The sequence below is a fragment of the Thunnus maccoyii genome, chromosome 23 (genome assembly GCF_910596095.1).
Source record: "Thunnus maccoyii chromosome 23, fThuMac1.1, whole genome shotgun sequence".
Classification (NCBI taxonomy): domain Eukaryota; kingdom Metazoa; phylum Chordata; class Actinopteri; order Scombriformes; family Scombridae; genus Thunnus; species Thunnus maccoyii.
The window spans coordinates 25,306,329-25,321,600 of NC_056555.1; the positions used below are offsets into that span (position 1 = coordinate 25,306,329).

Genomic DNA, 15,272 nt, shown 5'->3' on the forward strand with positions numbered 1-15,272 from the left:
AATATCCGCCTGTCGCTTTCTTTTCAGACTTTCTATCTCTGCCAAACATTATAATTAACACAAAAATGCAAATTACTAAGCACTGCATGGATTAACATTAGTGGCGTGCTGAATTCAAACCGGGACTCACTTCCACCAAACTTTTTCAAGTAGGAGATCAGATATTTCCTTATTTCCGGTGTGTCTGGGACGCAGCATTTTTTAATTTATTTAGCAATGACTGACACATTACTTCACTTCTTTCGTCTTTCAGATGGTGAGCTCGTAAGTATAGGTAAACAAAAAAAGACTGAAGTTAGCTAGCAGCTGTATGTGAGAACGAGCTAACGTTAGCCAGCAAGCTAACTGTTACAGTACATTCCCACAGTAGAGTAGTTAACTAACTAGTAATGTAGTAGTTTACCGCTGCCTAATGTCTGACAAACCTACATTCAGTGACTGCAGTAAGTAAACGCTTTCATAGATTAACACGAACTAATGTGGGGAATCATAACTTACCATGAAGTTTCTGTGCAGTGTCTGCCAGTTAAGTTACCGATCATTGTCTTGATTCATCAGTTAATCCTTTTGCCCACAAAATGTCAGAAAATAGTGAGAAATATCTGTTAAACTTCCCCACAGTCTAAGGTTACATCTTCAAATGTCTGGTTTTATCTGACTGATAAACCTGCTGCTTCACCCACAACACCCTGTTCAGTGAGCTTCAGCTCCTCCCATCAGGCCCACGTCTTCAGGCCTCCAGCTGCAACAGTAACAGAGCGAGGAATTCCTTTATCCCATCAGCCATCGCTCTCTATAACACACAGCAGCACATAAAAACTCCTGGTACTCACAGCAGTACTGTAGTCAGTGCTGCACAGTGGAAAGTATGGTATTGTGTATATTTCTGGGCTGCATTGTGTCTTCTCTCACATTGAATCTTTGTACTCCAGGAGCACTGCTGGACGCTGCTGTGTAGTAGTTTAGTGTGTTTTATGAAGGATGTGTGCCATGTGTGGACTATGTCTTGGATTGCTTTTTTCTTCTTAGTGTGTGTGTTTCTTTTATTGTGTTTGTTAAGTTTTGGACAAACACTGCAAACCAATTTCTGGATCACATGATCTCACCTACAAGTTTAAATTATATAGTTATTGTTAAAGCCACCTGATTGGCTGATCAGTGTTTACTTACGGCCTGATGCAAATGACTTGTTAAATATCGTTATGAGATATAAACTATTCATTTTGACATAATAATCATCATCATCATCATCCTCATCAACCGTTATTTACATAGGGAGGGCCTTTGAGAGCAAGCTCTCTTCTACAGGGACGAGTAGCTACACTACATATAAAAGCTCATGAAAGTTACAGTAAACATCAGCAACAAATCATATATAAGAACAATAGAAACAATAAAAGTACATATAAAAACAATTAAAGCCACAAAAATAACAGTATCAACAGATTATACAACAGCTGCTTTCAGATTTAAATTGATTAAAAGAGATTAACTTGTCTAATTTTACAAGCTTCTGCAGATTGTTCCAGTTGTGTGGAGGAAAGTATTTAAAAGCCAGTTTCCCAATATCAGTACTAACATGATGATTTTTGAAGACTGAATAGTCTTTGGGACCAAGTACAATGTGACAATGATCTATAGTTAAAAAGACATATAAAAGCATATAAAAGCTGGATACCTTTAATATTTACACACAGAGCAACTCTGAAATGTCATCTGGAGCCATGAAGAGCCTTTAAAAGTAATCAATCAAATCTTTACAATCAATCCTAAAACAAACAGGTAACCAGTGAAGTGATGATAGAAATGGAGTAATATGATCTCTTTTCCTGCTTTTAGTTCAAAGTCTGACAGCAGCAGTGTTCTGTGCTGGTTTTATACATATTATTTGAATATGTTTTAATGGTGAAAACAGGACTGGACCAGCTGCTGATATGATCATCAAAACTTAGACTGAAATCAAAAAATACAACGTTTTTCACCACAGAACCAAGATATGATTTGACCTGCATGCAGGTTTTCTGGACCAATGATAAATTCTTTCACAATTGAACTGAATGAAATTTGTCGACATCCAATCTGTCACATCTGTCACATCTGGGCCCGTATTTATCAAGCGTCTCAGAGCAGGAAATCACTCCTAACTGGCCAAAAATGATCAGAGTGACGCATCTCTGCTTCTACTTTTAGGAGAAAAAGCCTTTTATCAACTTTCCAAACTTGGTAAATGATTCGTATCTCTGCCAATATTTAGGAGCTGCAGGAGATGGAGTTCAGGCAGAGATATTCCCTGAGAGGAGAGATGTTTTGGGAACGCTTGATGACACTGAGCTTATTAAAAGATTGTTTGGACTAAAACAGAATCATTAGTGAGACTGACTTTGTGTATGATGCAGAGGAGAACACATGACGTTTCTACACAACATCATTTAAATAAATACAGAACGTCCTCACAATGTTACACTTCATGGTAACGGAGAAAATGCAGCTGTGCAACAGTGACGATTCTGTCAGAAGCGACAATGATGGAAGTCATGAATCAAACTTTGATCTGGCTTAATGCACGTCGTAAAGATAATGAGCGTGACGAGGGTCCTCAGTTACAGCCCACTAAAACTTTGATTTACACACAGTCATGTCACATAATGAAGGATATCTCAACTTCATTACAACAGCTCAAATATTTTATAGGCTTATTTTTTTATTGAGGCTCCTTCAAATAACAGCAGAGCTACAGCCTGATATTTGAGAGAGGAGGATGCACCTGAACAATATATGTTTCTATTGTTACGCTGTATTTACCTTCATGTAGAGAACACAAGTTAACTTGGGGTGTAGTTGAAAGAGGAATTGGACAGTGGAAGAGAAGATGTTCTTAATGGAGAGGGTTTGCAACATGTGTCTGTGCAATATGTGCAAGATGCAGCACTATTACAGGCTGTGAAACCATGTGGCTGAACCAAGATCATTTCAGAGTCTGACTTATAACACCTGTTTTTCATCTTTTCTGCATCAAACAGCTCATGTATAACACATCTGTAAAGTGCTGATTCAACAAAATCCAGAGATAACTGTTCAGTTTGTAGTCAGTTAAGAGACTTAAGTGAAGATGACAAAATCCAGATCCAGACTCCGGTCCAGATGGATCATCCGGATCCAGCTGATCCTCTCTCAACACACACTCCTGGATGTTCACTCACTCTTTGACTGAGGTGGCCACCATCTGATGAGAGAAGAAGAAACAACAGAGGTCATAAATCAGTGTTTAGTGAGACTCACTTCATCAGCTGTCTGTCAGTGATGCAGCACATCCAGTATAAAGACCAGAAGTGGAACAGTCATCCGCCTCACGGGCCAAGGAGCATAGTTGTCCAAAGCGGATATCACAAGTGCTTTCAAAGTCCTCCCCATCCACCCCGACTAGTGGCACCTCTTCGGAGTCTCCTGGGAAGGCACATACTATTTTGCCGTGTGTCTAACCTTCGGCTGCCAGAGCAGCCCAAAAATCTTCGACTCATTGTCCGAAGCCCTCTGCTGGATCCTTTCCAACAACTATAAACGTTCCTCTGTCTCCAGAGAAAACAGAAGGTCAAGCACATCCCTGGGATTCCTCAGCATCACCCTCAACTCCATTACACTCCAAGCATCTCTGCCTACTGAGAAAGCCCACTGCATTTCCATACTCATTCAAAACTTTCTTATGGCCAACACATGCACCAAACGTCAATTATTCTCGCTGCTGGGCCATTTCAATTACGCCATCCGCATCATCCCTCAGGGCCGATCCTTCTTGTCACACCTTCTCTCTATAGCCACCGCCGTCCCATCTATCCATGACCACGTCAAGCCAGACAGCGCGTGCAAGATGGAACTGAAAATGTGGCACCAGTTCCTCTCCTCCTGGAACGGCATCTCCTTCTTTCACGACAACCATGTCACAGACGCCAATGACATCCAGCTATACACTGACGCCACCCCTTCAGTCGGCTTTGGCGGTTATTACGGCGGCCGATAATCATCGCTGCCATTCTTTGGGGGCACGAATGTTCCAAAAAGACCATCACCATCCACTCCGACAACAGCGCCGTCGTCGACATCCTCAATAAAGGCTGGTCACACAATCTGGACATCATGCAGTTCGTGCGCAAACTCACACTGGTTTCAGCCCAGCACCAGTTCATCATCCGAGCACTCCACATCCCAGGTCACAAAAATGCAATCGCTGATTCACTCTCTCGTTTCTTGTTTCAGAAATTCAGACAAGTAGCTCCAGCCTCCAACCCTCTTCTGACTCCAGTTCCTCCATTTTCAGCCATAATCTACAACTGAACCGGCAACTGGAACACTTGGTCACCATTTCACGGGACAACATCATCAACAATGTCGCCCCTCGAACACTATCTTCATACCTCACCGGCTGGAATTCCTTTAAAGCCTTTCACGTCTCCCACGGACTCCCATTCTCTTCACTGGACATTCTTACCCTCTCCTGCTTCATCACATCCTCCCATACTCAGCTCAAGATCAAGTCTTCCACCATACAGGCTTACCTCAGAGGAATCAATTTCTTTGTAAAATTGATTTGCGGAGCGCCATGCCCAGCCTTGTCCCACTCTCATATTAATATGTTGATTAAAGGTCTCCGTAAGGCAGAACCACACTCCACACCAAAACATTCACCCCTTACGTCGGACCTTTTGGCCCGATGCATCCACACACTCCACACAGGCTACATGTCTCCCCACATAGACAAAGCCCTGGAGTCCATGTTTTTACTAGCCTTTTTCGGCTTCCTACGCTGCTCAGAAATCACAGCTCCCTCCTACTCCTTTGATCCATCACTACACGCCACATTGTGCGACATCTCTTTCCACTCTTCAGTCACACTCATCTACCACCTCAAACACAGCAAGACCAACCAGTCGGGTCAACCTCAACCCATCTACCTTTTCCGCCTAGACTCATACATAAGTACATCTATACAAGACTAGCCAGCCAAGCTTCCCCTCAAGACCCTCTGTTCATCACGGAAAACGGGAAAGGTAGCAACACGTGCTTTGTACTCGCCAGATCTGGCATACCCCCTGACCAGTTCTCAGGACACTCATTCCGAATTGGAGCCGCTTCCAACGCCACGAGACAAGGTATTCCCAACAACATCATCAAAATCCACGGCCGCTGGTCTTCTCCCACCTATCATACTTACATTCATCATGACCTGGATAACATTAAGAAATCTCATTCTCGCCTCTCTGCTTGAAGTCTCTTTGGGGGCTTTGTACAGACGCCACACCAGCGAGACAGCACCCCCACCCTGAGTCTCGACTCCCTTGTTCCCACTTACCTCCCCTTCGTCGACGCCCTTCCTCCTTACATCTATCTCTCTCCTATCGACTCCCTCCTTCCCCTCTTTCCCGCCGGCTCTTCTTTCTTCCCATCCCTCGACCCTCATCCCCTCAACCCTTACCCCCTGATCCCTCATCCCACGACCTCGACCCTCACCCCCTCATGCTCACACCCCCAACCCTCTCCCTTCCCCCATCCATCCTTCCCTCTCCCATCATCCCTCTAACTATCCTTCCTCCTTTTCACCCCGCTCTTCCACCACCTACCCAATAAAACATTAAATCCATATTCTAGAAGTAGTGGTCTTGGTTAGTGAAATGACTATTAGGTTAAATTGCAGAATTTGAGCACCATACAACATGGGCAGAAACTCAGGGACATGCAACTACATCCTGGTCTTATTGAGTGGGTGATGGACTTCCAGAATTCCAGGTCAGATAAGCTTCTGAGCAGCACTGGAGACCCCAGTTAACTGTTCCTGAAATATTCCTCTTTACTCGCTATACTATGGATTTCCAACACTGCATCATGAAAACAACTTTAGGTAACACTTCATTTGAAGAGGGTATACATAAACATTCATAATACCTACATACACACTACATGACACCTGACATAAACATACATAACCAGTCGTAAATGTTTGGTTCACCTGGTAATAAAGGGTTATTATGACACACTCAGTGTCAAATTGACATCATCCTCTATGTCAAGTGACATAGTTGTCAGTTGACATACTGATATATTATGACACAAGGGCCAGCTCAAGGTATAGGCCATATAGGTGGTCGCCAAGGGCGCCACCTTGTCTTTTGGCCGCTGGTCGCCCTCAAAGGAAAAAATAAATTAAATAAATTTAAAAACAGATGAATAAAAAATCATCACTCGCGGGCGCCTCTCCTCATTTTCTGCCTTGGGAAAAAATGCAAATACACAAAGAAATAACCTTTGCTCCCCTGTTCCTCACAATGTTCCAACTGCTCTACATATCTACTGTGCGCACTGAAAAACAGAGATGATGCATCAGAGACACACAAAGTCTGTGAGATGTCAAGAGGCGGATATGCATATTTTATTTCATTATGAAAAGGTCCAAACCTTCAGGTGTACAAGGAAGAAAACGGACAAAAGAGGAGAAGGAAAAGAAAGCCCGTGTACAGGTATGTCATCTTATGTTAACACTAAAATGCTGTTTTGTGTGTAACGTTAGACGTTTCATCTGTAGCAGCTAGCTAGCTAGGTAGCAATAAAGCTAATGCTAGATAATGGTGCTGCGATAGCTGCTGGACAATAACATTACATATTGAAGGATATGAGACTGAACGGTAAATCTTAACCCCTGTATGACACTGTTTAAATCAAAATGAGATAGTACTTATGACAATCATTTTGGCCACTAGGTAGAGCTCTAGTGGAGCTAAACTGAAAATACCTCCATCACTAGCTACACATTGCATTGAAGTTTTCTCCCTGTAAGATATGATCACTTGTGAAGGTACAGTATGAAATGTCACAGCATCAATTCCTGCAGATTTCTGTAGGATATCAGAAAAAGTTTGATAGGATATGAGGATAAAGTGGTAGGCTACAGGCTAGATTTTTATTATTAACCATGTGTTACATCCTAATTAGAAGTTAATTAAGTTAAGTGTTAGGTTTACATTAAACAAATTACATACAATTTTTTGTTTAAAAAATAAATTACCCATCTGAAAGATTGGTAATTTATTACATAATACATTATCGGTAAAAATGTTATGAATATATCTGTCTGTCCCTTTATTACATTTTCAATCAAGTTAAAAGGTTTTTTTTACATTTTCGGATTATTACATTATTACATATTGTTGTATAACTGACATCATTGAACAGTTTGGTGATTTGCTGATCCCTCCTGCTTACTATGAAATGACTCAGAAAATGAGGATGATGAAAGCAAATCTCTCTGACTTCAGAAATCACCTTTGGAAAATGATACAGATCTTATTTTAAACTCTTAATCATAGTGATAAAAACAGTGTCTGTCTGATTATATATTATTTGCAGAACCTACTCATGTAATAATAACATTACTACATTCACTGATGACTGTGAAATACTGATATATGTTGTGTGATAAAACCTCAACCACAACCTCTAAAGTCCTTCATTTGTTTTACCAGGTTTGAATGACGCCTCCGTCACCGAAAGGAAGATAAATAGAACAAAAAACTGTAAATCCAATAATTACTAGAAATAAATATAATAACTAAGTTCATTAACTTAACAGTTACAAACACAACCAACTGAAAAATCAACATTATTTACACTCACAACATTTGAAACAGCTCAAGAACATCTGTGAATAAATAGTAGAGCACTATTTTAACAATAACAAGAATTTTATATTATTTATATTTGAAGAACTAAACTACTAATCTACACTGATTTATAATGTTGATCACACTTGGACTTACCGATACGTTATGCAGTTCCTCACAACTGGGATCAGTCCCTGTTGTCCCTCCTCTGATGTGTTGTACTTCTTCAGGTCAAACTCATCCAGAACCTCTGACATCTGCAGCATGTAGGCCAGAGCTGAGCAGTGGATCACAGAGAGTTTCTTCTCTGATCTGTTCTCTGACTTCAGGAACTCTTGGATCTCCTGATGTACTGAGCGGTCGTTCATCTCCATCCGACAGTGGAAGATGTTGATGCTTCTGTCAGGAGAGATATCCTCAGTGTTCATCTCCTTCAGGTTGTTGATGATTCTCTTGATGGTTTCTGGACTGTTCTCTGTCTGACCCAGCAGGCCTCCTAAGGGACTCTGGTTGGACTCCAGAGAGAGGCCATGAAGGAAGTGAACAAACAGGTCCAGGTGGCCATTTTCACTTTTGAGAGATTTCTTCATGGCTCCTATCAAGAAGTCATCCAGGGATGGGCTATCACTTTTTCTGAAAAAAGCAATAATTTTCTTGAAGAAAGACTTTGGTTTTGATTCCCTGTAGTCTTCTCCCAGGAAGTCCTTCAGTACCTTTGTGTTCCTGTTGGTGTAACAGTGATATATGTAGACTGCAGCCAGAAACTCCTGAATGCTCAGATGAACAAAGCAGTAGACTGTTTTCTTGAAGATCACACTCTCTCTTCTGAAGATCTCTGTACAAAATCCTGATAACATCTGATCGACCACTGTGACATCAAGACCACACTTCTTCAGGTCTTTTCGGTAGAACATGATGTTTCCTTTCTGCAGTTGTTCAAACGCCAGCCTCCCCAGCTTCAGAAGAAGTTCCCTGTCAGCCTCCGTCAGCTCCAATGGACTCATCTCATGTCCTCCATCATACTTGTGCTTCTTTCTCTTTTTACAAAACCATGGACTCATCTTATGTCCCTTATCGAACTTGTGCTTCTTCCTCTTTGTCTGAACCAGCAGGAAGTGTGAGTACAGGTCAGTCAGGGTCTTGGGCAGCTCTCTTCTCTGGTCTATAGTCAACATGTCCTTCAGAACTGTACCAGTGATCCAGCAGAAGACTGGGATGTAACACATGATGTGGAGAATGCTGGATGTCTTGATGTGTGAGATGATTCTGCTGGACAGCTCTTCATCACTGAATCTCTTCGTGAAGTACTCCTGCTTCTGGGCGTCAGTGAAGCCTCGTACTTCTGTTACCCTGTTAACACATCTCAGAGGGATCTGATTGGCTGCTGCAGGTCGGGAAGTTATCCAGACGAGAGCCGAGGGAAGCAGATTCCCCTTGATGAGGTTTGTAAACAGCACGTTGACTGATGACTTCTGTGTGACATCAGACACGACCTTCCTGTTGTTGAAATCCAGTGAAAGTCTGCTTTCATCCAGGCCGTCAAAGATGAACACAACTTTACAGTCTTTAGAGTCGAGCTTCTCTGCTGTGACCTTCTTCAATGTTGGATGGAAATCATGGATCAGCATGAGGAGACTGTACTGCTCATCTTTGATCAAGTTCAGCTCCCTGAATGAAAGTGGAATCACCAGACTGACATCTTGGTTTTCCGAGCCCTCTGCCCAGTCCAGAGTGAACTTCTGCACTGAGAAGGTTTTTCCAACGCCAGCAACACCGTTCGTCATAACGACTTTGATGATGTGTTTTGGTTGGTTAGGTAACACTTTAAAGATGTCGTGACACTTGATTGGAGTGTCATGGCGGGTCTCTTTATTTGTTCCGTCTGTGATGTAGAGCTCAGTGTAGATCGTGTTGAGGAGGGGTCTTCCTGATTCATCAGTTCCTTCAGTAACATGTTGAATTCTCATCCTCAGACTTTTCTTATATTCTGAAACATCCTGCAGACCAGTTTCTGCTGAAAGAGAAGAAAAATATATATTTGAACATCTATCAGTGTGTTTACATGCACTTACATAACCAGGTTACTCAGAGAAACCAGGTTATGTGGGTAATCTGGGAACATGTTAACATGCACAGTAGTAACCTGGTTACTGTAAATCTGTGTGTACAAGCAGCCAATCAGTGATCAGATTTCTCCTCTACACTGACCTTATTCTCAAAGCATGACTTTCTTATTTTATCAGTATTAGTGATAGAAGATGTTTGTTAGTCCTGACTTTTTCGTCTGTTTTGCTTTGTGTGTCTGAGTCAGAACTTTTCCTCGCAACATGAATGTGTCTGAATTCAACAAACAGTGAAATGTTAAATGGTGGAAACCAACTTATTTAGACTTCTAGAGGACACTTTGTGTTAGTTGAAGTTTTAGTTGGACTTTAAATACAAGAATAAATCACTGTGTAATGATCTCTCCTTTCATTCAGCTGCTCCACTTTCCCATCTACAGCATTTTGTTTCAGTACATGTTATGTATTTACATGGCAGAGAAATTTATATTCTCCAGGAGAAATCTACCTGGGGAAATAATAAAAAATAATAAAATAATACAATTAATTTGTGCTGCACTTTCCATTGATGTTGAAAATTTCTCTGATCCACAATCCTGTTTATAGTAACCAATAACAGTTACTTTGTAGGACCACCCGTCAGAATTACGTCACTACCCACCTGACAAGAGTTCATTAACGTTTTCCACAGTTACATCCACAATTTTTCAATAATCTAATGACAACCCCCCAAATTACCCTCACAGTGTGAAACCAGCCTCCAGGAAGTACTGTATGTCTCAGAGCTGCCAGTGTCTGTTTGTCAGTGGAGGAGATATTACCAGATTTACTGTGGGCATCAGTTCACATAGTTATATCTGCGTGTGATCATTTAGTCTGACTTCATGTGTATCTGTCCCATTACTTTTGAACGACTGCAATTTAGGCACTATGTGTTAAAAGGTCTTTATCTCCCACACAGTTCTTTCTATGTTGACATAAACCTACTCAAATTAAAGCTGAGACTTTAATGCAGTATTAGTTATGACAGACAGATTGGCTATCTGGATGTGAAGTCATGTTTGTCTCTTCCTGTGACCTTCTGCTCCTGAGCTGATGTTTGGCAACTCCCTCAGCAGATCATTCCTGATAACTGACAGAGCAACTTTGTGTTGAAAAGTAAAACCCGGGACCCTCTTCTAGAGCAAGTCCTGAGAGGGACCTGGAGGCCACACCAGAACCTATCTGGCCCAGTCAAACTTGACCCAAAAAAGCAACATGTGGCTGCTGCCATGCTGACTCACTGGGGATTGTTGTGTTGCCAGTTGGATGGTGGATGAAGGTAAAGGCCTTGGTGTTCAGACTCCAGACCACCTTCATATTCACTTGAATGAGAAAGTGTCCAAACGTTAGACTGGTACTGTAGGTCTGCTGGTCTCATTGAACCAGGACCTTTACAAGTACTGGGTTGATTTCTAAACGTCCGGTGACATGGTTTTTATTTACTGTATTTATTGATTTTTAGTTTTTATCCTGAGTACTTTTGATCAGGGTATTTATGAGATGTATGATGTGTAGTAATGTTGAATTATTTGGTACTGTACAGAAGCAGCTTTGTGTGTCCAAGGCAAATGTCTCTCTGGGACAATAAAGTCTTATCTCATCTTATTTGTAGACAAGTGTGAAGTGGTTGAGAGTCCAAGAGGCTGTAAAAAGTTAAAGTATCTCTTCTGGGTCTGGGGTTTCCCAGTGAGGAGGTTCAAGTATCTTGGGGTCTTGCTTCCCAGTAAGGGTAAGATGGAGAGTGAGACTAACAGATGACTGGTTGCAACAGCAACAAGGATGTTGCAGTTAGAAAAAGGAACAGAGTTGTTGTGTTTTCATGTTGTGAGCCAGTTAACCAAATTTATTTTAGTTTGTGAATCATTAAAGAAATATTATTTATCCTGCTACTTTATCTTTTTGATGAAGGTGGTACCATAGAGAATGCCAAATCAATATCTAACATTATTTCTACATATTTTTTAACACATTACTATTAATAGAACACTGTAACTCATAACTCATGTAGTAATATATGAAATGCATGTGACACTGCTTTTCAGATTCCTTCCACTAACTTACCTTTTGCTTTTTTTTGTAAACGCTGCACCAGATCCTTCCTGCCCATCTTTTCTAAAACCTTCATGGTCAGCTGCAGAGCTCCATGATCCTGATGTTTCTGTACCATTAGATCCACTGTGTCCTCCCTTCCTGCTTTCTCCAGCTGAGCCACTGGGATGCCTTTAAAGCCCACCAGGACGCCATCCTGCTTCAGGTACCACTTGAATCTCTTAAACTGTTTTTTACTTAATTTTTCCAGAGTATTCAAGAGCTCCTCTTTAAGTTTCTCCATAATGCCCCACTGCTGAAAATAAGAGAAATGTGAAATAGGAAGAACATGTATTCAGTTTTCTTCTTATGCAGCCCGTTCTCACTTCCAACTCGTCACATATCGAAGCTTGGTCAGGACCCCGTGGTTTAACTTTTTTTAACGTGCAGAGTAGTCCGATAGACTTCTGTTCAACTCCCACAACGTCTGAAATAGACGCCATGAGACTGATGACGTCTATGTGAGGTGACAAATTTCAGCCTGGTCACCAGAATAAAACATTGGCATTTTATGTTTGTGCAAACCACAGATACGTTGAATATGTACATTTCAACACCAATGGATGGTAATGTTGTTGGCAGAAAGTTGGAAATCAGCACAGAGCACTGTTCAAGACCACCTTAACGTTTTTTTTTATTTTTTATTTATTTTTTTATTTTTATTTTAACCCAAACTATGATCTTTCCCTAACCCTAACCAAGTGGTTATTGTGCTTAAACCTAACCAGACCGTAACCACCGCGTTGTCACACCATAAAACATATTTATTTTTTAACAGTGACTAGTGTGATACTAAGCGTTGAAAAATGACGCTAAAGGGGTTAAAAAGTGACACCACGGGGTCCAGACCAAGCGTCGATGTGTGACGAGGTGGGAGTGAGAACGTGTTGTCTTATGACACTTTACCAGTATGACTTCTGTACATGTGCATGTTAAATGTAAATCATCTACTGCTTGAACAAACACGTCACAACTTTGGTTATTTTCATAGTTTCAGTCTTTCATCACTGCAAAACTCATTACATCCACATTATCACCTGAATTCTAGCTGAATACATTTACATCCTCTGTGAGGAAGCAAACAACAAACTGAAGCCACGTTCCAAGTGTGAAGCTTTTGATGTCTGTATTTCATATCAGATGAGTATTTCTCATTTTTATTGTTGCACTGTCGGTGGGCAGTATCATGTTTTTATGAAGTGCTGCCCTCTGCTGGTATTACAGCACATTTAAGGATAAACTTTTCTATTTTTACCTCACATACCTCTACAGGAGTTCATGAATGGTCAGCTGATAACGTTGGACGCTGAGGGGAGCTGTTTGTCCTGCAAAAACCTGAAGGGAAAATAATAATGATGAGATACTACACTTCACCATTATCATTCCTGGTGCTTAAACCAGGAGGTCAGAGGTCAGCTGCTGATCATGAGCTAACAGACATACAGTGAGTATATCCCAAGTCTCTTATTTCTGCTTGGAGGAGCAAGAAACACAAGAGCTGCCTTTAAACCGGCCGACATGCCCCCGTATTGGATATCAGTTATTGATTGGACGCTGCAGCTGATCAGACTGATCTGATACATCACTGCAGTTTCATATCGACGTGGAGACAGATAACAGATTAAATTTAAGTGTATCACTCCCAAGTTTTATATTTTATTTCTTTTCTGATTCATCATTTAATTAAAAATCTGTTAATTGTCGGTCTGATCAACATAAGAACCATCAATTATCATCTATTATTAGAAAGATTTTTCTTTTCATGAACTGTTATTATAGATAAAGTTAAAGTTAGGGAGAGTCTGTCTGTCAGCAAGAAACACATTTTAAACACATTTATATTTTACATAATTTGTCGTTATATCCATTCAGTCACATGTGAGGCTGAAAATTCCTGAGTTTCAGGTTTGAAATAAGTTAAATAATTTAACTTTTCCCTGAAACATTTAGCCTAATAAATAATTTCCAGTGTTTAAATGACACTCTGGTCATATTCTGGGTTATTAAACAATGAATTCACAATCAGAAAATCAATAAACACAGATGCAAATAATTAATAAATAATATAAACACATTCTGCCAGTAGAAATGGTTCCTGTGTCTCTGAGCAGGACACAGTATAAATATTGAGTGCAGAGTTTTATTCATGTGCAGGTGTTTGTTGAACAGGTAACTGGCTACAAGTAGAACTGATAACTGCACCTTTATTAGTTTATCACAGTGCCAATGTGTGAAGACACAAACTCCATCTAAAGTCTCTGCAGCTGTTAAAGCCGACTGACAGCTGATCAGCTGTGATCAGCTGTCAGTCGGCTGTCAGACGATGCTTCACGTGACTTGGGTGCATCTCAAATCTCTTAAATTGCATCATGTTTCCCTCACATGTATCATTTCCTTGTGTCTTTGTCCCTCCCACTGAGGATGCAGGAGAGACCCAAGGAAACCAAGCGAGGAGAGAGGAAACAAGGAAATATGTTTTTAGAGAAATGTGACGTCCTTTCCTCTGAAACATCACGTGAAGCATCGTCTGTTTCTGATGACGGCGGCAGCTGATCACAGCTGGATCAGCTGTTAGTTGGCTTTAACAGCTGTAGAGACTTTAAACGGAGTTTGTGTCTGGACACGTGCACTGTGCTGAGTCAGCTGAGGAGATGAGAGTTGCACGTGCGCGAGGGGTCCGCCATCTTGGACAGCTCGTTACGGCAACACCACTTGGACAAACCACATCATTACAGGATCTGAGTGTCAACCATGGATTTTACACACATTTTTCACAGCATATGAGTTATTACATAAAAATGTTTGGTTCATTTTCAAATTATTTGGCAAAATGCAAAACTGTACTAATTCAGTAATGCATTTGTATGTGTTTGTCTGAGCTCTGTCTTTTATTCTTCCATCGTTGACATTAATGTGATAAAACACTGGGACTTTTTTTATTGTACTTAGATCCTGTAGTTGTTTTTATACTGTTTATTTTGGTAAAACTGTTTAGTTCATGTTCAAGATGTAATTCTTTGGCCCTGAAAGTTATAAAAGTAGTGTTAAAAAAATAAAACTATACAAACTTTCAGTATCAGCTTGAGCATTCATTCTGAAAAAATATAAGCTATTGCCTACCCCCCATATATTGATATAAAATATATAAATAAATAAGCATGCACATACACACACAGTGTGTTGTGATCTTTAGTGACAACACGTAGTTTGTCCAAGTGGTGGTGCTGTTCACCAAATTTAGACTGAGAACACATGAATCTAATGAGGCTCTTAAGGCGGATTTAATGAAACAAACTTGGGATAATGTGTATGTTGATGATGTTAATATGGCTTATCATTTATTAAATGAATTGTATGAAAAAATGAAGGAGATGCAGTTACAGGTGTAGTTATGAGGACAAGTCATGGATTTCTAAAGGTTTACAGAATGCAT

General features: G+C 40.6%; 1 protein-coding gene across 1 annotated transcript; it reads right to left on the minus strand.

Moving 5' to 3' along the window:
- Positions 1 to 8,826: 8,826 nt before the first annotated feature.
- LOC121891259 (NACHT, LRR and PYD domains-containing protein 6-like) lies at positions 8,827 to 12,083 on the minus strand. Its single transcript, XM_042404085.1, has 3 exons — positions 11,813 to 12,083; positions 9,335 to 9,660; positions 8,827 to 8,856 (listed from the first exon to the last, which is right to left on the minus strand). Exons 1-3 carry the CDS (start codon positions 12,081 to 12,083, stop codon positions 8,827 to 8,829), a joined length of 627 nt encoding a protein of 208 aa, XP_042260019.1.
- Positions 12,084 to 15,272: the final 3,189 nt, after the last annotated feature.

Excerpts from the sequence above, each read along its gene's own strand:
- LOC121891259 (XM_042404085.1), bottom strand. The coding sequence starts at position 12,083 with ATGGAGAAACTTAAAGAGGAGCTCTTGAATACTCTGGAAAAATTAAGT. Across the intron at positions 9,661-11,812 it reads TTTACAAAAAAAAGCAAAAG|CAGAAACTGGTCTGCAGGAT; the intron begins GTAAGTTAGTGG and ends CTTCTCTTTCAG. Across the intron at positions 8,857-9,334 it reads AAAACCAAGATGTCAGTCTG|TCTTCTGCTGGATCACTGGT; the intron begins GTGATTCCACTT and ends GTTACATCCCAG.